This window comes from Amia ocellicauda, chromosome 5 (assembly GCF_036373705.1).
Source record: "Amia ocellicauda isolate fAmiCal2 chromosome 5, fAmiCal2.hap1, whole genome shotgun sequence".
NCBI lineage: Eukaryota > Metazoa > Chordata > Actinopteri > Amiiformes > Amiidae > Amia > Amia ocellicauda.
The window spans coordinates 39,741,454-39,766,812 of NC_089854.1; the positions used below are offsets into that span (position 1 = coordinate 39,741,454).

General features: G+C 39.4%; 1 protein-coding gene across 2 annotated transcripts in view; it reads right to left on the reverse strand.

The window, feature by feature from the left end:
• cttnbp2 (cortactin binding protein 2) overlaps nt 1-25,359 on the reverse strand; it is a 72,649-nt gene that overhangs the window by 15,133 nt on the left and 32,157 nt on the right. For both annotated transcript variants that reach the window (XM_066705141.1, XM_066705142.1), the window contains exons 3-8: nt 17,837-18,061; nt 12,975-14,571; nt 9,960-10,163; nt 5,275-5,374; nt 4,471-4,621; nt 1,711-1,965 (exon numbers count right to left, since the gene is read on the reverse strand). In XM_066705141.1, coding sequence (XP_066561238.1) covers nt 1,711-1,965; nt 4,471-4,621; nt 5,275-5,374; nt 9,960-10,163; nt 12,975-14,571; nt 17,837-18,061 — 2,532 coding nt within the window. The remainder of the gene's footprint in view (nt 1-1,710; nt 1,966-4,470; nt 4,622-5,274; nt 5,375-9,959; nt 10,164-12,974; nt 14,572-17,836; nt 18,062-25,359) is intronic.

Here is a 25,359-nt window from a genome sequence, read left to right on the forward strand (position 1 = left end):
CAGGCAGGTTTAAGTTAAAGTATTACATTGTACACAATCCCAACATTCCAACTTCCTAAATATTCAACAGCCGTCAACACCAGACTGATGAGAATAGGATAAAAGCAATGTCACTTATTTTATTTTTATGATGCAGTAATTTTTGAATAATTGCGATTTTAAGTTGAGCACTTTTTATGTGTATTCTTTTGTTCAACTCAATCTAACACTGACCTAATTCTTAAACATGTATAATAATTTGCCTCAATGAACCCATTAAAATGCATACTCTGTTATTAATATGTCAGAATGGTGCATGACAAGGAAATAACCCTCCTTTCCTGACAAGATCAACAGGTTTATTAGCTAGAGGATGCCGAACAATTTATGTTTCCCCAAGAGGCGGTCATCAAATGCACATCTATCTATAGATATGATGTAGGCTGCATGCTTTCAAGAAAGCAATGTATTTTGTTCCAAACAGCATATTCCCCAGGTTATCATGAGAGAACCTTTTAAGAATGTAGCTGGGACATTATATTACTATCTTGCCACACAGTCAATATGCTCAAAGACAACAGGAACTTAAAAATATAGCTAAGCTTTTTCTGAAGTCTGAACAGTGTCATATTCATCTACAACACAGCTCCCCGGGAGGTATAATGGAGTCTATTTTTATCTCATATAAAACACAGACTATAGCATAATGGTGACAGTAGAAAAAATATAAATTGCATTATGAGTAAATAAGGGAACTACACGAACAATCTCAGAAGGTATCTGAAGGTGAAGAACCAGACCAAGGAAAGAGTATTTTTGTAATTTTGTAATTTTGTAATGCATTACAAAATGTTTTAATGTAAGCAACTGAACGCCAAAATATGCAGCTGGGGATATCCAAGGCAGTGTAGCGTTTACTCTGGAGAGTGTCAAACCTCTGCATTGAAATGAGCTTTGGATCAAAGTCAAGGTTCCACTTTGGTAGGGTAGAGCACCATGCTGATTTTATAGACCTAATTAGAAGAGATAGAATCCTTAACATCTCATTCTGGAACTCCCAAGTGAAAAGCTGAAACAGCTGACGCATGGACCTTTAATGAAGTCATTTCTGGTTATGAAACTCTTAATTCTCTCAACGCAAATTGGGATGCATCAATATTTGAAAAAATGCAGTATCAGTATGAATCCCATTTCTCCTGATGTATTATACTTGTTACTCTTGCAAGGGACAAAATTAATGACTTTAATTAATTAAAATTAATTGCCTTTCTCAATTCTTCAAATCTTATCAAGTGAGTGTATCAGCTGCCTGATGCATATGGATACAAAATGAAGAATTGTGTCAGTTTTAGATTAAGAGTTCAATAAAATTATCCACACAAAAGAAGCTTACTTCCCTTATGCATAAACGTATATCATTTAATTGGGGATTTTTTGTTTTTGTTTGTTTGTTTGTTTACAAGATTCAATCTAATACATATTTCCAATTTTGAAATCTTGTCAAATAAGAACATTGTATAAATGGGTACAAAATGTATTGTCATTACAGGGAAAAAAATAAGTAACAAGGAAAAATAATAGTCTCAATCCATACCCCTCCCAACTTCAATGTCATCTTCCCTTGTAAAGCAGGGCCTTATGAGTTCACTACACAACCAGCTTCCCCCTTTTGTTATTTTGTGAATAAAGCCACTTCATCTCCTCTGGTTTAATGAACTGCAGCCAACTGACCTTAAATCCCTTGGAGGCAGCAATGTGGGCAGCTGTCCAGCCGTCTGTGTTGGCGTGGTTGATCAGGTTGCCAGGCAGCGTAGGCCTCTTTCCCCAGGTACGGATGATCTCCATGTAGCTGAAGTCAGAGGGATCGAAAGTCCTCTCCAGTTCGCTGGCAGACACTCCATCTTCAGATGCATCATAATACATGAGGAGCACCAGGCAGCTAGCATGACCTGAGTCAACAGCTGCATGGAGTGCTGTCCATCCGTCCTTCATGCCAAAAAATATACACAAAGGACAAGCACAAGTAACGTCACCATCATTGAAAAAATAAGATTTTTCTTAAGTGTTTACTCAAGGCTTTGTGTCCACAGAAATCTTATTACAGAGGCTAAAAATAGCTGCAAACGTTCTCTCTCAGAGGGAAAAGCACTGATGGTATGCCCTCGAGTTCATGGTGATTCTGCAGTACTCTTGTGAATAGCGTTTGAAGTCTGCTTTGTTCTAGAAATTAGGCGCTGACTAGAAAAGAAGGAGTAATAGATTATCATATCCTATTTTACGCACACGGAAAAAACTGTATAAGATATTGATTGTGGAAAAGGAAAGCTATAGATGCAAGTGGAAAAATCTTGGGGAGGCCTTCACATATGTATGTGTGTGTGTGTGTGTGTGTGTGTGTGTGTGTGTGTGTGTGTGTGTGTGTGTGTTCAGGGGCATTGAGAGAGTTTTGGGGGCCCTAATTAGGATTATATATTATATTGTTCTTCTTCAGTGTAAAGAAGAACAAGGAGTCCTGGAAGTGATGGTATGGCCACCACAGAGCCCTGATATCAACATCATCAAGTCTGTCTGGGATTACATGAAGAGAGAGAAGCAACTGAGGCTGCCTAAATCCACAGAAGAACTGTGGTTAGTTCTCCAAGATGTTTGGACCAACCTACCTGCCAAGGTCCTTCAAAAACTGTGTGCAAAGCGTACCTAGAAGAATTGATGCCGTTTTGAAGGCAAAGGGTGGTCACACCAAATATGGATTTGATGTAGATTGTTCTTCTGTTCACTCACTTTGCATTTTGTTAATTGATAACTATAATCTATTAACATGTCTATTTTTGAAAGCATTCTTACTTTACAGCATTTTTTCTGCCTAAACTTTTTGCACAGTACTGTATGTATGCACAATATATATATATATATATTATATATATATACACACACACATACACACACACACATATATACAGCTCTGAAAAAAGTTCAGAGACCACTGCACATTTTTCTTAAATCAGCATCTGTACATGTATGGCAGCCATTCCATTCCATTCATATTTTTATTTGGAATTTGGAGGCCAAGTCAACACCATGAACTTGTGATTCATCAGACCAGGCCACCTTCCTCCATTGCTCCGTGGTCCAGTTCTGATGCTCACGTGCCCATTGTAGGCACTTTCGGCAGTGGACAGGGGTCAGCATGGGCACCCTGACTGGTCTGCGGCTACGCAGCCCCATACGCAACAAACTGCGATGCACTGTGTGTTCTGACACCTTTCTATCAGCACCAGCATTCACTTTTTCAGCAATTTGAGCTACAGTAGCTCGTCTGTTGGATCGGACCACACGGTCCAGCCTTCGCTCCCCACGTGCATCAGTGAGCCTTGGCTGCCCATGACCCTGTCGCCGGTTCACCGCTTTTCCTTCCTTGGACCACTTTTGATAGGTACTGACCACTGCAGACCGGGAACACCCCACAAGAGCTGCAGTTTTGGAGATGCTCTGACCCAGTCGTCTAGCCATCACAATTTGTCCCTTGTCAAAGTCGCTCAGATCCTTACGCTTGCCCATTTTTCCTGCTTCTAACACTTCAACTTTGAGGACAAAATGTTCACTTGCTGCCTAATATATCCCACCCACTGACAGGTGCCATGATAACGAGATTATCAGTGTTATTCACTTCATCTGTCAGTGGTCATAATGTTATGGCTGATCAGTGTACGTATAAATTGTAAAACCAGAGAAACTGATAATTTTTTAGTGGTCTCAATTTTTTCCAGAGCTGTATATATACGTATACATATATACATACATACACACATATATATATATATATATATATATATATATATATATATATATATATATATATATACACTGTATGTATAATACTATTTAGTAATGAGAAGGGAGGTACAAAACTTTGTTGTGCCAAATATTTTGTCAAGAGTACAAGAATGCATGGAGACCAAATACATCCCGTGAATATAAAGTGTATTCATGTTGCCATGTGAACACACAAGACTAGCTTCATTAAAAAAATGTCAGGAACAGTTGCGAAATACTATTAAAAAACATGATTTAATAAATTTAATCAAAACAAAGCAAAGACAGCAGTATAAAAATCCACCCAATATATCTTCAGATAAATATATCATTATTATGAAAGATAAATTTGATTTTAACATTTACAGGAAACACTGTATTGAATGTATTTATTGTATAAATCGGCAGATTGACAAAAACTCATGTCAATTTCATAACGCACACACTCTCACATACACTGTAGTCTTCTAGTATGTATTCCATCATTTAAAACAGCCACAAGGTGATTTTAATATCTGATTGGCTTCTCAAAATAACCATGGCAGAGAAAGTAAAAGATTACTTCTTAAATAACCTTTGACAACCAGATAAATTACTAAAAAGATTGGTTGTTTTGCAGCAACAGTCGGTGAGAGGTTCAACTGAACTGGTAGGCTGTTGTCTATAGAGCAGACTTACCCTGGTGACCACAGCGCGGTCAGCTCCCTTGGCCAGCAGTAGTCTCACACACTCGGGGCTCCCACTACCACTGGCCAGATACAGAGGGGTCTGTCCTCTCACAGTAGCACGGTTCACATCAGCACCAAAGCTAGTTAATAGTTCAATACACCTGAAAACGGTAAGGAATACATTGACAGGGAATATATACTATGGAAATGAATACATTCAGTTGTGGGACAAGATTGGCACTCTATTCACAAAACTGTTAAACCTATTCCAATCCAGATAACACACTTAAGATAGGAAAACGATCAATTGTGTTTTTGTCATGTTTTTTTTTTTTATGTGACAAAGCCACACTCAATAGCAATGCAGGTGAACAGTGAACATTAACATGTAAAAGTACTTTGGGGGAGTTTCAGTGACAGACATCCATTACCAAAACTACACCAACCTGTTACAATAAATCCAAAAGCAGAAAGAACTTCGAGAAAAATCGTGACAGACAAAACAACAAGGGGTGTCAGGCAGTCCAAACAGAATCGGTCATGAGTGCCAACTTGCATTCATTATAATGTGTGGGGGTGGCGAGAATTGGATGTTCTACACTTGCCCTGACAAATCCAGGGAGCTCACACCTGCTCCACTCTTGTCACTCGGCAGGTGCCAGTAGCATTACAGCGGGGTCGGGAAGGACAAGGATTAAGAGGGTGAAATGCTAGGGCAACTGAATTTAACCCTGAAGTCAATGCGAGTGCGAGGGGAATGAGAGAGAGAGTGAGAGCAATACATTCTGCAGGACCGATAAAATCTTAAACCAACCTGAAATGACCATTGGCAGCAGCGTTGTGTACAGGTGTAAATCCGTTTTTATCAGGAACATCAGCGGGCATCCCTGTAGTCAGCAGCAGCTTAACACAGTCTTTAAAACGACAACAAAGAAGGAGATATAAGCACCACACATTAGAGCCCGACATTAACAGTGTTAAATTGATACTGATTTAGTGCAAATGCTGAGTTAGTCAGCTCCGAGAGAGATCTGAGCCTGAATTACCATGATGTTGCCTCTAGACATGCCAGTCCAACAGTGTGTCCCCCTCAATCACCAATACCCGATTGCTGCCAATACCCAGAATCACTTCAGGGCCACAAATCCATTACCAACTGATATTCCTATCCCGAGGACAAACTCGACTATACAGTCAGATTATACATACTATACTACATACACTATAAAGACTATAAAGCTCAATGAAATTAAGGGGGCATGTGTGCAATGCAACCCCCTCACCCACCACACTGCACATCCCTGACCCCGGCAAAATTCTAGGTAGTTCAGACCTTTACATAGCCTTTCACCCATTTCTCATTCAACAGATATGTTATTTTTATTTTGTCCCCCACCTGTGAAGAAAATGTCTCCTCCGAAAACGTCTCTTGGCTAAGAAACGTCCTAAAAACCTGAACCACACTGGGAACTGCACCTTTTTGAATTACCCAGTTGAAGCACATCTCAAAAAAGGACAGTTGGACATTTGAACCCTAATTATGGTCAGCTCAGACCATCACCACCGATTTCCTGTCTGGTATGACAGTTTTTCCCCTTCATGTGGAAAAGATTAATATCCCCCCCATCAGGGGATAAAATTAACTTTCTTGGTCCCTAGCCACTGTGTCTGGTAGAAGGAAAAAAAACTTACCAGCCACTTGGTATTTTTACCAGCCAAAGGCAAACATCACCAAAAATGTTGAAATGTGTGGAGAACATGTTAAAACATGGCATTTATTCAGGTAATTAATCAATCACCATAACAAAAGCTAACTGCACACCTGTATAGACTAGACGGGTGTGTATGAAGGAAAAGGATCTGGATAGAAAAAACATGCTCCCACACAGTTTCTACTTGCAAGTGTTATAGGGTCTTTGATCATTATTGCTCTTCATATTCCTCTTCCTCTTCAGTGCTACTCCCTTCTTTGGGTTTCTGCACATCATTAAAAGGATTTCATTGGATTGGCTAGATATTCATAGAGTCATGGTCTGTGGTTGGGTAAAAATATATATTCTCTAGGAATGATGACAGGTAGTAACGTCCTTTCCATTGGTCAATACCATGCATGCCAGCACTAAACGATTGGCTTTTCCTCTCCAAACCACTCAGACCGCCGCTCTGCGTTCGGAAACATAACTGGGTTTGAGTTCCAGCGAATACAAAATAAATAGCAATAGCTGGCTGTGTGTGTATTAATGTGTTTGTTGTGGTCCTCTTTCCTTTTCTGTCATATTATAATTCTGAAACACTTTGATCCAGGTAATTAAAAAGTCAGTAATTATGACTATGAAAAGTAATTAAAAGTCATTATTTTTCCACATCCCTAACCACCTTAATTCTGCTTCATTGCTATCCATGAAATATGTCCTCCTGGACCGAAGACTGTCCAGATGCCATATATTTTCATGATATTGCGATTTGCCAAATCAACTAACAAACCAACACTACAATGTCAACAAATTAATTCATATTTTGAAACATACCGACAAATACTCTATCAGAAACTAAAAGTTGAGTTCCCGTACACTTGTTGGCTACCCGCCGAAGTGGCTGGTAAAATTGACAGATTTACCCGCTACTGGCTAAATCTACCTGTATTTGACGAGTGGCGGGTGTTAATTTTATTCCCTGCCCCCCATTCTAAACAGTCCAAAGATGTCAAATTTGGCAATACATTTCAATATACCAGAATTCTATCTAATGATGTTTCAAAATGTCAGAGTCAGGGGGCTTAAGTTCATACTGTGTTATACAACAAGCGGTTTTCTGTATAGTAATCTGGCAAGATCAAAGCACTAGGTTTGTCAGGAACAAACAGGCACTGTCACATCTCATTTCTTTCACAGATTCTTAAATCATGCGGATGTGGCTGATGCTTTTTAATGGAGAATAACACAGTCAGATCTCCAAGTCTCCATGTGCACAGAACTATGGAAATCCAGAGACTAATGTCAATTACAGGCCTATGTTGAGTATTTTTCCAAGTATTCTAGGTGGCTATTTTTGTTCTTCATTTCGGGGGGTTTGTCTTTGTAAGACCATAATGGATGCTGTAAGAGAAACAAAATCAATCACATGCTACCCATGATGGTATATTATAGCATGATTTGAATATACCAAAACTGGTCTAAGTAACCATAATAGCAAGACTTGTGACAGGTCATTCTAGAACAGGCTCAGAACAAAAATCTACACAGATATGGATATCATTATAGATATAGATATAGCATAACACATCTATAAAGCTACAGAACTCTGATATTTTCATTAACATAAGGAAAATAAACTAGTCATCTAGTTCATTGTGATTGACTATGGAAGACCCTCTCATAGATTTTACTTTTAGTGTAAAAAAAAAATTGGTTTCTTAAAAGGTTACCATCTTGTACCTAGCGGTTTCTATGTATTATTAACATAAAATTAAGAGCACTCTACACTGGCAAAATACTTGAAAGGAGTCAAAATGTGCTTTAATCATCTTACTTTAATCATTATCATACAGCATCATATATTGAGTTTCAGATTAATATAGAGTCTGTATACTGATACCGCTTTAATTTCTTTAAGTTTGAAGATTTAAAAATAGGGCTTAAAAAATAACTACTGAGGCACGTCATCAGCAGTTCAAAGATTATGAATGGTTTCTATATAGGTCTGCTGCATATTTCATTTTTTAAAAGAACAGAATACGACAAAGCACAGCTTTAACAGCCTTTTTTATGTCAATTAATTTTATTTTAGTTGCTGAAAACATGATGGAATAATGCATTCTAATTCTATATATTCTATATTCTATATATTGCAAATAATATAATACATGATATTCTAGGATCTTGATGAGACACTGCATCCAAAAATACATTCAAGAGCTATTGCTTTAGATAAATCAGGATTCCTTCACATTAAAATGCTAAAGGTTAACGTGCAAACCATGCAGAATCAAATGATTGTGGATCAATGGGGCTTTGTGTTCCAATCCAGTATGTTAACATATAAAATGAGTAAGCAGTACAAAACTGACCTGCTGAACACACCAAGTGAATCTCTACATACAGATTGATGGCTGAAAGAATAAATCCTTTGGATTAAGATCTAAGTGCTATTTGCGAGGGCTGTGCAATACATAAACTGTACTGCATGGTCGATATTTATAATTCGATGTATAATTTGGGTTATGAACAAAATTGCAAAAACAAATTAGACGTGCTTGAAAGGTTGTGATTGGTTGATTTCCAGCAATTTAAAACACTACAGACACTGACTCCTGTGAGCTATAAATTGAACATTCCCTAAACCTTCCCTTACCGCCTTGAATGCATAAATAACATAATACATTTTTAATGAATGGATGTGATTAAGGATCCTCCCGAGAGGATACCGAGTTACAAACCCAGTTAAACTTTCAGAGTACAAAACAAGTCCAGGGTACATCACAGAATTTCACAATAAAAACATATAATGGAGTGCTGAATCTTGCTTATGTGATACCTGGTGGATTGACACTGGAATGGAATGACAGTTTTGTCTACAATGTGCTCTAGATTGACAGAAAAGTTTTAGCACTAAGATGAATTGAATGCTAATCCTTGAAACTGGGAAGCTGAATAGCAGTAAAATAAAAAGCATTTGTAAATTTAATCTGGAAAAGAAAATTAATCTACAAGGACCCCATGACTCACTTATTTCCTCCACAAACTGCCAGCCATGAATCAGTACACTGACGTTAGGTTGTTGTTTTTTGTAAGAACCTTTAGCAGAATGTCTTAGTCATTAAAGGCAGAACTGAAAATAATTTGAGGAGATGATGGCAGGCTGAAATGGAACGAGGTAAGTATAGCTAGTTTATGATTTGTTTTCGTTTATACTGTTTTCTTCTGCATTAAATACAACAGAAACGAATGAACCAGCTTAAAAATAACCCTAAATTACACACACAGTTTGCAGAACACATATAATAGCATCCTGGTAGTTAAGCTGGGTCTAGATCAATAAACCTCTTGTGACAAAAAGAACGAAGTGGTTTCCAACCAGTTGGAGTCATTTGTAAACACCACACATTATGTATTATTTTACCAGCAAATCGGCAGAAAAAATCTGCCGAAATCACAAATTGCAAGACCTAAAGTTTTAAAGTCAAAAGTATACACAAACAGGTTGTCATATTTTCCACCAGCATCAAAAATGTATAATATTAGGACTTCAATGGTAACTACGCATGTGCAAACATCTCTTTAATGATTCAAGTAAACTTAGGGGATGGAGTTTGCATAAAGTCACAGCATTTAATGAGGAGGAACAAAAATAATAATTTCCCCCCCGAATAAAAAAATATAAAGCATAACATTTGGTAACTTTGCAAACACAAACATGACTGCATGTACGTATGTACAGATTACAGTTTGTGTAACTTTCCAAGCTTTGAATAACTGGTGAAAATTATAATTATGCAGTTACCTGTGTGTCCATTTTTAGCAGCAGAATACAAGGCAGAATATCCATCTTCATCAAGGTGACTAATATCCATTGGATCTTGGTTAAGCAGCATTGACAATAAAGTGACATTTCCCTGGGTAGCAGCTTCGAGGAGGAGGGTGGGCCTGCCAGCCAGGGGGACAGGACCACCACAGGTTAGCGAGGGGACTAGGGAGGGACACCAGCCTGTGAGTTAAAGTGACAACATTTACAGGGAGGAAGTGATACACAAAAGAAAATTACTCAACAGCTGACAGACCGCATCCTACCTATAGCAACACCTGCAAAATTGGGCCACTCTCTGAGCTATTGCAACCCACAGCATTCTCATCTCTTACAAGTTCAGGACATTTTCTGCTCAATCTCTCTGCAGTAAAAGCTAGTTTTTCCACTACTAGCAAGGAATCAAAACTACGACAACGGCAGGAAGATTCACAGACCTGGCTTGTACCTGAATCACTGTAAGTTAGTATTTCAATTTTAACGTCATCTTAGAAAGTCAATAATACTAGTTCTTCTTCTGTGATCTCATTGTGCTGTGGATTTCAAGATTGACCCTTCAGGTGCAGAGTTATGACTGTGGGGGAAGGATCAAATCAGACCAATGCACTGCCTTGTATTGGAGTTTACAACTGGCAATAACGCAATTGGTTAGCTGCTCCCCCCCTCCCACCCTCAGTCAGACAAAGACAAAGGTTTAGAATGCAGTGTTAAGCTCACTATTTGTAAAATTAGAACCTTTTCTAGTAAATCACACTTTGACAAAAAGTCACAAGGTAATGTTGCTTTAGACAGGTTAACATCAGAGGACTGCTTTCCATAACTATCATGATAAACGGTTTTAATTATATTATAGATGAAAAACAACAACAACGACAACAAGAACATTTTGGGAAACAAGAAGGCAAAGTCAACTAAATACATTTAGTAGAGGTGAATAGGTGTGTGAGGAGGTGTTATTTTGCGGTTTTAGAGGAGTGAACGTTAAATGCATGGAGTTTGCTACATAAAGAACGGAAGACCTTGAGTGCTCTCCCTTGACGAAAAGACTGGAAAGGAGAAAAAAAAAATGTTTAAGCTGGCGAAAATATAATTTGATACATATTAATTCGATATTCATTGACTAATTATACTTCAATTTCTATTTAATTAACCTGCCAGTGTAATCAAATGGAGCCGTGCTTGGCTCTTTTCAGATCCAGATTCAGATTCAGATTCAAACATGGAGCAAAGCTACAATATCAATGCACATCAGATCAGAAAGACAGGGAAGCTGTGATTGTAGAATGAATACTTTTGTTGGTACCATTACTTTAAATTTTCTAAACTTTTTCAGCAATTTGCAACAGTTTCACCAGTCTCTATGTTGGTTTGTATTACATTTAGTGTTAGGATGTGGGCAAATCTGGATTCACAGGTTGCAGTGACATAGAGAATTGCATCTATTAGATTTGACCTAAACAACAAGGATAATTACAAAATCCATTGTCAGATTGATATCTCTTTTTTTCTTACACTTTACAAATGTAGTGCAAGCTTTAGAAATACTGTCCTCTATACAGGACATCTATAATGTGAATAAATAAAAGTTAATAAATCAGAGTACAATTCTCTGGTCACTCCCATTTTGAAGGATTGTTAATTTAATTAATGTAATGTCCAATATGGTCTATTTTTCTAACTGAATTAACATTTCCAATGCAGTGTGCTTGTAAAGTTTTCTTTCAGTTGTTTTGATGAACAATGATACGGTTTGACCAGATCCTGTTCTTCTAATTGACCTATAGTAAGCATGGTAACAACTGTAACAAAATACACATTTTTCATTTCACATCTCAACTTCATACACTTGAGTCTTAAAAGTGCATCTGAAGTAAAACTGCACAATGAACACTAGCTAAGTAGATTCAATTTTACTTGTTATAGGCTGCCATGTTTAAAGGCAAAGTCAAGTAAAACATATATACATGTTAAACCATATTTCTACTTCATAATACATAAGATTTTGAATAGAATTTGAATTTTTTCTACAGAAAAGTAATGAATACACACCTATACACCTTTGTTTTCTTATATCCCATTAGTAACAGTGACATTTTTATGACCATATTTCTGCCCAGAAAAGGGCAGTGAAATAAAGGTTGATGCAAAGGGACAGATAACCCTCCCAGTTAAGGACAGTGCCTTAGCTTGGACCATACTACAGAACGGACTAGCACGTGCACAGTTATATAATACAGAGACAGTGATCACGATTACAAGATGTTAGTGAGCACAGAGCAGTCGTCAAGACTCGTACAACATGCAATGATAAAAGGACAAAGGGAGAGAACAGCTTCTGGCATCAGCTTCAGAGTGTAGTTTGTTACAAACCCCAACCCATCCTCTCACCATCTCATCAGCACTCATCACAGATCATTGATAAGGTGCTCTATAAGCAATACCAAGATGGTCAATATAATAATCATGACACATTTATATTTATACCTAGTATTGCTTACATGACAGAATGGGATTTTTTGGAAGCAGAAGAATGCATGTTGCCAAAGGGGAACGAAAGGGAGAGTATGCACAAAGAAGGAACCCTAAAGCCACTCCAAAAGAGGTAAGGTTCATCCACTTCAGTGCAACCAAGGACAGCCTTTTATTTATTTTTCATTTGAGGGGGAAAATTAGGGTTTTCTTGTGACCAAATTATATTGTTAAAACAGGATCAAATCTGTATTAAATATGCTTTTTCTTTTTTCTCTCAGGTTCTACATGTTCATTAAGTTTTCGCCATTCAGGTTATTGTTTTACAGCTATGTACCAACTGGTTTTGTTACTATAGAAGCTACCCAGTAGAATTTATACTGAGAATAGTCAGATATTTTGGTTGCAAACTGGTTATACCTGAAGTGAGAAGAGAAAATGTGAAACAGAGACACAGAGGCCCTGTGATATGAAAAGCTGTGCCTACAGATCTACTGTGCAGAGGATCGTTTTCAGTACCTTTACCTGAGGCTGTTGCCAGTGGGCTGTCTGTGTCACAGGGTCTACAGGATGAAGCACTAACAGGGTTTATGGAGGAGCTATAGGCAATGGCGGTGGTGGAGGTAGGGATGACATGGGGACACTCTGTACATGCGGACTGGTGCAGCCCCCTGGAGACGGGGGGGCAGGCACCCACCTGAGAAGCGGCCAAGGCTGGGATAGGGCAGCCAGTGCCTGCCCCTGCAATATCAAGGGTCGGCTTGGGCGGTAGCTGTGGTGTTGTGGGTTTGGACAGAACCTCCTCGTTTATTAGGCGGATCCCGGGAGGAGAACTGGAAGGAGGTGGCAATGCTTTGGAGGGAAGACCTAGCCCAGTGCTGGGGGACCTGCTGCCATCACCTAACACCTTTATGGATGGGTGTGGAGGGGAAGGAGTTTGCGAGAGGCCGGGCTTCTTGGGAGGGATGGGCGGAGGATTGCCCCTGTCGATTCGGCTTACAGTGGGTGACTTTAGGCCAATTTGAGGGTGGCCTATGCGCCCAGGGAAAGGCCCCCCTTCGGAGGCAGAGTGGGGCAAACCTGGCCTCAAGGTGTTCACAGTCTGTGGACTTGTAAACCTCGAAAGGACCTGCGTGACGGTGTGTCGGGCCTGCTGTTTGGCAGCAAAGTTGTCTCGGTTCGTGGGCGACACATCTCTGGATGGGGGGCTCTGTGTGGTGGTTCCATTTTGGTCATGCTCAGTAGGGGAAGCCTGAAACTTGTTGCGGGCAGCCTGGACCCTGGGGCTGACGCCTGTCGGCAAAGTGGCAGCAGAACCGGGTGAATGTAAACTGTGACCCATGGGTGTCGAAACAAAACTGGCAGCAGCCACTCCCGAAGGGTGCAGTGAGTCACCGCCCGAGGGTCCGTTTTCAGTCTGTGAAGAACCAGGAAGAAGTGCTGAACAGCTATGGGACATCCCCCGATCAGCAACAGGTCTAGCATTGACCACCACTCCTGCTTTCGGGAGGCCGAAGCTGCTGTAATTGGCAGCAGGAGGTTTCACCGGTATCGTGAGGGGAGACTTCTTCACCCCGTCAACACCGTGCTCTGCGGTAGGCAATGCGTCAGTCTGACAGGAGGCCATCCGCAAGTTTACCACATCCGTTCCCACACCAATGGACACAGAAGCCCTGGTTTTGACTGCGGTGCTCGAAGGAGCAGTCTGCTGGGCTTCCTTTGCAGTTCGGAGCTGTTCCACCTGCTTCCTCAGATCGCTGCTTTCGAGTTTCAGGTCGGTGGCCCTGGCTTCCTCGCGACTCAGCTTTGCCCGTAACTGCTCGCGCTCCGTGTCGAAATCGGAGAGCTGCTTCTCCATCTTGGCCTCCATCTGCTGCCCTTTCTGCTTCTCCACTGTTAGCTCCTCCTCCAGACGCCCTGTTGCCTTGGCTTCCTCTTCCAGTTTGGCCGACAGTTCGTCAAACTTCTGACTCTCCTCCACGACCCGGGCAGCCAGCTGCTTGCACTCTTTTACCAGCATCATGACGATGTGTTTGTTCTTCTCACGCTCGTCTTTAAGCTGAGCAGACAGCTTCTTGTGTTCCTGCTCCAGGCTCTGTAGCTGAGATTTCTCCAATTCAAGCTGCAAAGCAAACAAACAATCCAATTAAGAAGAACTCATTAGACACAATATTAGGTGTACACATGCAACATACTGCACAAAATACGGTTAGAATCATAAAATCTAAATATTGATTATTTTTTCCCTTTCATGTCAAATTTGGTTTCATAGGTAAAAAGGAAAAGCTCAGTGATTTCTTTGGAACAAAAATAAGACAAAAATGCTCAGCATTTTAAATGTCTCCCATTATTTATCAAAAGCCCATTTTCTTCCTTTAACAGCATTGCTGGTGCAGTATTTTAAACAATGATAGGGTTGACAGTGCCAAAAAAAACTGAACAATCAGAAAAGGCGGTGGCATATCTATTACAACAAATAAGTAAGTGCGTGTTTCACGATAAAGAATTCATGTAACCGTAAAAAGAACAGTGTTGAGGGTTGAAGGAGTTCATAATCTCATCACATAGCTTCGTCAACCACAGAACCTGAGAAGCACAAGTGAGACGTGGCAGATATCTGAACGCTGAAATAAAACATGGTTTATCTTAAATACTTGGCAGGAACTACCCAAATAAAAGAGGGTGCAGGGGAGGAGTCATTATCTCAGGTTTCATACAGACTATTCAATTACGTTGACTTGAAGATCCACATATAGTTGCTTCTGGTTGACAAGCTATTGTTAGATCTGAATGCATAATTTTAGCGGAGCGATTGCCTGCCCTTTGAACTTCATTGCTTTGATAGCCAAACAGCAAAAGGACATTTCTTTCTTCGCAGCGAACAGTGTATGGCCAGTCACGTTTACTCACTGCAGCCAAGGTCTGACCTCTGGAAGTTCTTATTCCAGCAAACAAACTCAAGTTACTCCTTTTATGAAGAGACAACCGAGACCATTTTAAAATGTCAATGCCAGCCTTTTACTTGCTTACCATTTACATTTTCAAAGTTACCCATGACCAATTTGGGGGGGAAAAACAAAACAAGAGAAAACTAAAATTTGACTTGCAATTCAGTACCAAAGTATGTGCGCACATATCGCAGTCACAGGATTTTCAAAGGTCACAATCTCAATAGGAGTACAAGGTAAGATTGGTGGAGGGGAAAACCACATCAGGCAAATGGGATTAGAGCAGAATGCCTGTTTTAAGGAAGAGGGTCCCTGCTGCTAAGTGAGGATTGTATGAGTCAAAAAGAGTTGGTCTGTTCAGCATTTGACCAGCGCTGTCAATCAAAGACAGGAGAAAGACATTCCCACCCAAAACCATGTGCAGGGAGTCTAGACAGACAATCATAGCTCTCTCCAGAAAGCACTTATGTCTGCCATAACACAGATTAATATCCTTTATTAAAGTCTGTGTTTAGTAGTACATGAAACAACTTTCTTCAAGAACACTGGATTCATATTTCACTGAAGCTTTCTCTGTGAATATAAATGCACAGAAGAGTATGTTGTGGCCTGGTACACTGACCCTGTAAAGAGGACTAACATTCTCCCTTTAGGTTCAGGGATAACTACATTTAAAAATCGTGTTTACAGAAGGATTTGGTCAACTGGTAAATCAGTTGGTTTACCTGCTGCCCAGCGAGTTAGTCAGTGAGTTGTGAAGCTGCCATTTTTTTTTGTAAAGTATAAGAGAATCCAGCTTGTGCATAAATGAACTGTCTTAGTCCTGGTTGCTAATACTCATACCATATGCTATAGAAAGAGCAAATCCTATTAAAATGGCTCATCGTGGTATATAGACAGAAAGAGAAGAGCGAGACAGCATCCAGGAAAATAATTGACATTTCTCATTCTCCTTAAGCTATGGGGCCTAATTTACACAGTGAAGGGGCCCCTTCATGAGACCTCTCCAGATAGAACACAAGCAAAACCCTCAATGTTTGGCTTGAAGTGGTGCTTCATGCTTTGTGTAGATAAAGGCTACCTGCAAAGACCAAGGTTTACATTTTTATTAACTGAACACTGAGGGAAAGAGGAGATAAAAGATGAGCAGGCTGTGTGGATCTCTCATATTGAAAGCTCCTTATATACACAACCTCAGTGTCACTGAATGTGCATGCAAAGAGTACGTCAATACGAAATCGGTTGTTCCATTATCCTCTTAACTCAGCGTAAATCATTTCCTCTCCAGTTCCACATTCCCTATCCTGTGTGTTTGCAGTGTAAGTGTGCATGTGTGTTTATAGTACTGCATACACACAATACAATCCAGAGAAATTGTATACATAAACCAGTTGCATGTCTTGGAAGGCTGTTTCCATCTCCAGTCTCAAGAAAATTTGACTTGGAGCTATTTATCTTCCTCACAATCAAACCAGATGAAGACAAATGGTTACTGTTAAGCCTGGCATTATTGAAAACAGAAAGCTGCATTACACAGCTTGATTAGAATGGACAGTGACTGCCGAGTCATTCCACCACGGGGCAATCTGCTCTGTAATAAGGGCTCTGCACTGTATGTCATCTCCAGGGTATGCAATACTATGACCTGGGCTAGTTAATGATCAGATTTACTAATGTACGCCCAATACAATCCAGGTTTACACTCTTAAGAGGGATAGCATGCTGGGTGGTCACCAAGACAACCATTTGCATTTGGTAACTTATCACCATAGCAACCGTAGGAGCGTGTTATATTTTAAAAATTAGAGGAATTCAAAAATCACTTTAGTTCACCAATGTCAGGAAAAGTAAATAAGGCAAAAGGTAGTCTGTTCCCAGAAGGACATCACTACCCCAGATTAGAGCAGTGTGTCCTTTGCCTTGGGAAAGATACAAGCCAAGCTCCAATTAGACCATCATGCTGCTCTCTCTCCTATCCTCTGCTTGTTCTGTCAGAAAGGAGGAATATACATAGAACATAGTTGCACAAGTCTCCATTAAACACTCAGCTAGCTCCTCTACTCACAGCCTGAGGTCCAGGCTCCCGAAAAGCACAAAGACCTCAAATAAATCGAAAAACATAAAGATCCTTAAATAGAGCAGTTTTTGCCGTCACCAGTGCATTGACGTCAGTGTGTTAAGGTCCTTTGTGCCACCTTCTTAATTGTGAATTGTGTCATGAAGGTGGTCACCTCATCACACCAGGCACCAAAACAGAGCATGATTAGGTTCTACCCAAAAATTCATATAGGCCCCTTAATAGGCTGAGATACTGTGAGACACTTATGATTTATCTATAGGTTTCTCAGTGATATAATCACCCTCTCTGAACATCCCCCATGATTATTCAAACCTGCAGAAGTAGGGTGTATGGCTTTGACTGGAGAGGGAAGCCCGTACCTTTTTCTGCCTGCTTTCGGCGGCTGCCAGCTGTGCAGACATTTTCTCCTGCATCTTCCTGCAATGGGCCATAACTGCCTCCAGGATAGAGAGGGGGCTGGTGCACATGGCTCTCTTCTCCTTCTCTCCTCCCCCAGACTCGTAGTCGCGCTGCAGAGCCAGGAAGGGGTCAGTGAGGCTGAACCGCCCGTATCGCTCCTGAATAAACACATCTTTCCTACGGGCCTGCAAAAGAAACGACACTGCGTTATTTTCATGTACATCATCAGAGAACAATGCTCTATCTGTGGAAGGGGGGATTTATTAGGTGGTATGCATGATGGCCAATTCCCAAGCCTCACTTTGCACTGGGAGAAGTTTCCGTTTGATTATATATTTGGGTCCAACCTGATGTGAACATGACATTTTGGCTTCAGAGTGGTGCTTTACTGATGCTTGCTTGCTGCTCTGCAAGCCACCTGCTGTATGAAATTACCAAGATAGGCCAGATATTTTTACACATCAAGGTGCCAAATTCAAATCATCTCACAATATCCTGGGCTCAGAATAGACACAGACAGTTTTCAGAGGAATGAATCTGCTGAAGATTGAATGGCAGGGCCTGGGTGTGGAGAAGAGGTGAAATGGAAGAGATACACAAGTAACCAAATAACTGTGTGGGAAGAACTAAGCCTATCAATTATAAATAAAATCAAACTAAAGGAAAGCATAGATTGTGGGTTTTGCATTGATATGCAATTACATCATACAGAGGAAAACAAATCGCCCAGTCTGAAAGTCACCAAACAAAAGCCAGTCCGACATCAGTCTTAAAAAGGGCTGAATGATGGAGAGAGAAAAGGAGGTCACTTACACCACTTCAGGGCAATTAGATAGCCTCAGATAGCAACTCCAAAAGGCCACAGACTGTTATACTGGCCATTGGATGACCTTGCACTCCATATCTATGAACAGGTTTACAGAATTCTCCCAATATTCCAAGTTCTTGCACTGCAAGCTGACCCATCAAAGACCTGACTCCACTGTAATGACTTCTGTCCACAAATAAGAAAACTACTATTCTCCTAACATGCACAACTTATGAATGGATGTCTTCAGATATTTGTTTATTCAAAAATCTTGGATGGTTTATTGGCAATGTGCACACCTAATTATTAAAATGCTCAGTTAAATGTGTTCACAAACTATATCGTAAGGGACATTTTTATTATCGTTCTTGAGTATGCTTTTCATATATGATCCTAAAAAAATAAAATTCAGAACAAACGTTTCAGTACTAAAGTAAAGGATATTGATAAACGTTTTTGTGGGGTTTACTGAGCCATTTTAAGAAAAGCATATAAACATATATTCATCCACACATTCAAATACTGGCACTGGCAGCTCTCCACATAAACTAAGAATAACAAAGTAAATGGACAGAGTGGCTGCAAGACTTGTAGGATGCAGCATCCTTCTTCCTGGAAGCAATTATTCACCAAAGAAGGAGAAGATCAATGAACCCATCTACATCCCATCTAACTGGGTATCCGTTAAGCAACATTCCCGTAAGTTTTGAATAAAGCCGATTTCAAATGACAGGATTCAATGATGTTGTTAACAATATACATATATGTTTTTGCAGGACTGGAACTCATTGGCCTGCTTTTCTACATCAGTGGGAGGGTCAATTATTCTGCCTTTTAAAGCTGCAGCTTTGTGACTCATGGACATCTGCTGTTTTCCTAAAGGCTTTATAAACTCCAGGCCCTAATCATTGGAGATATATCCCCACCACCCCCATCCTACATCCACATACAAGGGAGGTCAGATGTTATATTCCTGCTATGATTAGCCAGTGGGAAACCCCAAATAAGCATTTGTTTACAATCATAAATAGCAGAGCAGGGTGTTATATACAGTGCACTGAAGTAGAAATTCCACTAAAGAGAAAGGCTTTACAGAAATTATAAAGAAATTAATAATGTCAGTGTTGACAGACAGAAGGGGACATGTATTTCTGATTTTACATGTGTTCATTAGTAATTTTAGATTATGATGCTGTATTATGATTTCCTTGAAGTAATAACAAAACAAAGAATAACAGGTCTTATCCAAAGTCGAGAGGTGGTAAGCCGAGGGGAAAAATAAAAACGTTCCCACACACTTGTGTAGCTAAGCCAACGTCCATCTTGGTTTGAATACACACATTCTCTTGGAGCATATTACACTACGTTTTTATTTTATTTTAACAATTTACAGTTATTATTTCAGCTACAGCATTTTTGTGAAACATCACACACAAGCCCATCCAAAAGTGAGACTGGGCTTGACAGCAGGGGGCTCCCAGAGCAGTTGTGGAGGGCAGATCCACAACTCCCAGGGCAGATCGAGAGTCTTCCATGCTGGCCCTGAATTCAGTAAACAGAGCCGTGTGGAGTGCAGAGTCACCGATCACCCTGAGTGTTCCCTGACATGAGATGACAACACCAAGAGATAAACAATTCCTACTGTCCCCAAGATAAGTTGCCCAACTAATTTGTAACACTTGTTAAAAAGGAAAAATGCAACACAGAAGCAGTAAGACTTTTTAAACTATTTTGAACCTTAGTAAAACATGCATATTTTACTGGGAGAGTTAGTTGAATAAACCCAATTTATCCTAGGATAGTAAACACTCCATTTATTTAGATTGATCTATTCTGTTTTCTCATGATCCAATAACATAAATTCACATTTATAGGCTAACTGAACATACACTGTGCCTTTGACTAGATGGTTTGTGATTAACTTTTATTATACTACAAAAGTAAATCACTGTCACATAATATGTTTAAAACACTCAGTTCTCATCCTAAAAAATATCAATCTACATTATGGTAAAAAAAAAAAAAAAAAAAATATTGATGTAATATTATGTGTAATTTAAAGTGTCTCATTGTATAAGAGATGGTGTCTCATTCAGTTTGGGTGAGAGGACTACAAAGCTAAACCTAGCAGAAAAATTGTTAACTGAATAATTTTTAAATACTGATAATTCCTTGCAAGGGATTATTCTACATAAGCTAAGAGGTGATTGGTTTCTCGTGTGTGATTTATAATAGGTATAATACCCTGTCTAAACTGTCCTTACATTTCTGAAAAGCAGAAGAGGGCAACTGGATTTATTCAACGTGTAACATTCAAAACAGCAGGTCACAGATGCGGTTTATTTACCACTATCAAGTGGTGCTGTCGTATTATTAGCATCAACCTTTTCAGGAATGTATTGCGGAGGTGAAAAAGTTCAGGGCAAACTGCCAGAGGTTTGCAGCTTCAGTAAGAAGTAGATCTCAAAATGAAAACTTCTCCCACAGCACCCAAGTTTTGACAGCATAAAACACAGAACACATCAAATGCTTTAATTATGGTATGCTAAGCAGATAGTTACTTAGAATCACATATCCCTGCACCATGAGTTTATTCAAATTTCAAATTTATTCATTTTGTGATGCTGTCAAACATTTCTTGCAGCGTGTTAGCCAGTCAAAATGATGGACAACAGTCATTACTGGGATATATTACAAATCGGAGAAAGCACAGAAAATGTAATAGAAAACAAAGGTGTCTCAACCCAAGAAATGCAAATGTATTTAATTATATCTTACTTATCAAATTTACCACTCGTTTTAATGCATTTTAAGCAAATATAAAACATTATCATAATGCTTGAGATTAATAAATTACAATTTAACATCACTCCAAAAACAAAACAAAAACATACCAAAAAAAAAAAAACAATCAGACAATTAGTCAATGATTATACAATCCCACCTTATTTACACTTAGGGAAATTATAGAATGCATTAAGATGCATCATGGTGGGAAACCCACATAATATAATAAGTAAATTGATTCAATTTTCTCTAGTCTTTTTTCACCTTTATAAAGATGAAGGATGTGAAGTGCAAATAACAGTCTCATAATAACTGGTACTCTTGTTTTTATTTTCTATAGACTTCAGGAGATGCATTTATACCCGACTAACAGCCAGAATATACTGCTGATTGCAGACATACCACAACAATGACTTGAACACCCTTCAAATTAAATTAATTAGGTGTTGGGAACAGTATGTGCCAACTCATCCTTTTCATTTTAAAAAGGTTATCTAATCTTAATTTCCAAATACATTGGTTTGAAATATCTGATATTCCAAAAGCACTTAAGTAGAGATCGCACTGTACTGGTATCAACACCAGCTCTTCAAACATAAAACAATAACATTTTTTCCAACAGCACAAAGTGTTACCAAGAAACTCAAAAGAGTGGCAGCAGCCAGAAAAGGCTATACTATTACATCGTTTTGGGAATAAATTATGCATTTACACTGCCCACATGGTGTGTGTTACAAGCTAGTGGGTTTAGAAAGCACTAATTACAGGCTGCAGTTCAAACACACCAAATTGTTAAATGTAACCAAGGAGCTCAATAACAGACATAAGCCATTGTGTCCTTCCTGAGAGACTTAAGTTATTCATTTGGGCATTTCAATCTGAAAACAGCTCCAGTCCATAGGGTCAATGAAGAAAAAGAATAAGTAACAAAGAGAGAAACCAAATTAGTACACTTAATGTTTTAAAAAATGCTATTAATTGGGTGGTGTGTTGGGTTGTTTTTGTTCTTTTTAAATAAATAGGCCTAGCAGTTTTTCAGTTTTTTACACTCTGACTTTATTATTCTCAGTGCAAATCAAATTTTAACTGGAAACTAAACTCTCCAATATGCTTGTATAGGCTCATGGCTTGGCCTACTGTATACAAACCCATTTATATCTCATCTCAGAAGCTAAACAGAATTTGGATAATATGCCTACTGGGAATACATGGTGCTGTAAATTCTCTGTAGTCGTTGTCTTCTTGGAAAGTTAGATTTTAGCTCTTCTTCTGACTACAGCACACCACCCCTTCTCATTAGAGTGAATTTATATTTTACACATGTGTTCCCAATGATTTATTACACAAGGACACACAACCCAATGATGCTGTTCTCTCTGACAGTTGTTTGCCCGCATAATCACTGAGAAAAATGTATGTAAAAAGCAATGGCAGGCAGCATAGATTCCTGGTCTCTTAATCACAAAAATTGTGTGAATCAAGTAAATAAACTGTAATCACTGGGAAATTGAAAGCAGAAACACACTCAGGAAGTAGAGCAAGTCAGACACCAGAAGAGTGACACCAGTGGAATATTGTGTATCTGCAGGTGGTGAGCAGATCTGCTTCAAATTCTCCGATCAATGTGATAAGTGGGAAGTTGGCCTTCTGGGTCAGCAGGGGGGAAACAGCAAATGGCTTTGATAGTGTGCAGGATGGAGGATGCTTGTTGTGATCTCATCCAGACCCTTGATTTGCCTCATCCTTCCTGAACAATTGGCTACATTGACTTGTCAATTCTCTCCTATTGGGCTGTGAACCAATATTATGTACTGCTTTCGGCAAACAAGGTGTTCAGCAGAAAACATTACCTATTGCTCTGTAGGGGTTTTGAGATGCAGGCATTTTCTCCATGAGCTGTCAGAGTTGCTGTCCATACAAAGAGTGAGAGCCCTTTTTTTTTACCTCTGAGTAAATACAGTACTGTACTGTACTGTAGGTGTTGTTGCTAGTGTTTAATATGCACACGAATGGCTCACTTTAAGCAATCCTGAATGTCTGAGAACAGGGTCTCAGAGGATGTTACACTTGCAACTCAACCCTCTGACATCACCGCCATCTGACTAGTTAATAAAGGTCAGACACTCTATTAAGCTTTGTGTAAAATGTCTGGAGCACACAAGGAGCTTTTCAATAAGATGAACAAAGCAAAGTCTTTGTAGACAGTAAACTAACTTCCTCTAGATGTTTTTTTTGTGGCTTTTGTAACAGATTAATGTGCTGGTACATAGTTAAGCCTGCTAAGTATTTCTAGCAAAATCCTGTTTCTAAACCCCTTCTAGATTTCTTTGTCAATTAAAAAATGTTTAGGTCCACAGTTTAACCCTTCCCATAAGCTTGTATGAGGTGACCCGACTATACTTAGGCACTAGTCCTGCCAATGTGACTCTTTCCTATTAGCAAAACAGCATCATAATGACGGAACGCAATTAGATCAATGTACCGTGAGCCTTAAATCCAGTTTGAATGCAGACTTGGCTTCTCAGTTTCTTTTGAAGTCAAGTCTCTCTTACACAGAGACAAAAGCAACGAGAGTTCGAATTCATAATACATTTCTTTCTTTAATCCTCTGTATTAATTTTCACCGAGTCCGGACTTGCAAATTGTTAAAGCAAAAGTCGAGGAGCACAAATCAATTTCATGCCGTCTACGTGGAGTATTTGCCTCTTGACACACAGCACTCTGTTTGTGCTTTTTGTCAGCATCATGCAGCTGGAAACAGCTTAACACATCAGCCATGGATGAGATCACATGCTTTATTAGGGGGCTTGAAACACAATGGGGTCTGTTTCAGAGCAGATGATTATGCATCCAAATATTCTCTCTCTGCATGTAAAGAAAAGGAAGCTTTGTCCCATATTGCATGTTTTTTTCCACCCTCTCCACATTAGAAGTAGTTCACAAATGTGAATGTGAAAAAAACGTCAAACACTAGAAGTGGCAATCTCCCTAATTAGTCTTAGATGAAATGTGCTGGCTGTTGCTTGCTCTGCATCTCCCTGGAGCCCAGCAGATTGCTGCTGACATCTGACCTCAATAACAGCAATATCTGCAGCATCAGAATATCCTAGCACTACCCTAGCCTGCTCTGTCACAGCACTGATTGAAAGTGTTTAGGACAAATAGGGGGCAGGTTTACACAAAGAGTTGGGGGAGTCAGTCAACTACCCAGCCATGTTAGAGAGATACAAATATGACTGCTATTGTTTCACAAGCTCCAAGTCCTCTAATGTGAGTAAATAACAGGTTCTGGATAATCTGAGCTTGGTTATAGTTTTGCAAAGCTTGTGGTGATAAAGTGGTAAAGCTGCATAGTTTTTTTGTTTCAGTGGTGTGCGATTTTACAGCCTTTGCAGCTTGTAAAAACATGAACGGAAGTAAAATACTGGAGTCCTGTCTACATTCGTTGTTCGTTTCAAAGGAGAAATTCTAGCGTCAAAAAGCACTACTGGAAAACAAGCAATCAAGAGGGGCTTATGCAAAGGTCTTAACCCACATGTGTAAATGGAAACGGCAGGCATGCCTCAGAATATACTGCTCTTCTCCAATTTCCATAAACTACTCCCTCTTTATTTTGGACACGACTGCAAGCATAGATGCACCTCACCGTTGAGGTTTGCTGTGACAATAATTTTTGACGTGCTTAAGTTAATTACACACAATTACAGTGATCCATATACACAAGCATTATACATTATACTCATCTGCAACCTCACAACACGTGGAGCATTATCCAAGCTGCAATGTGGGTTTATACATATTCATATATTCTTAATATTCATGTAAATAAAATGGAATGTGCTTTTCCTACTATTCCTGTCATTTTAATATTTTAATACACCAAAACAC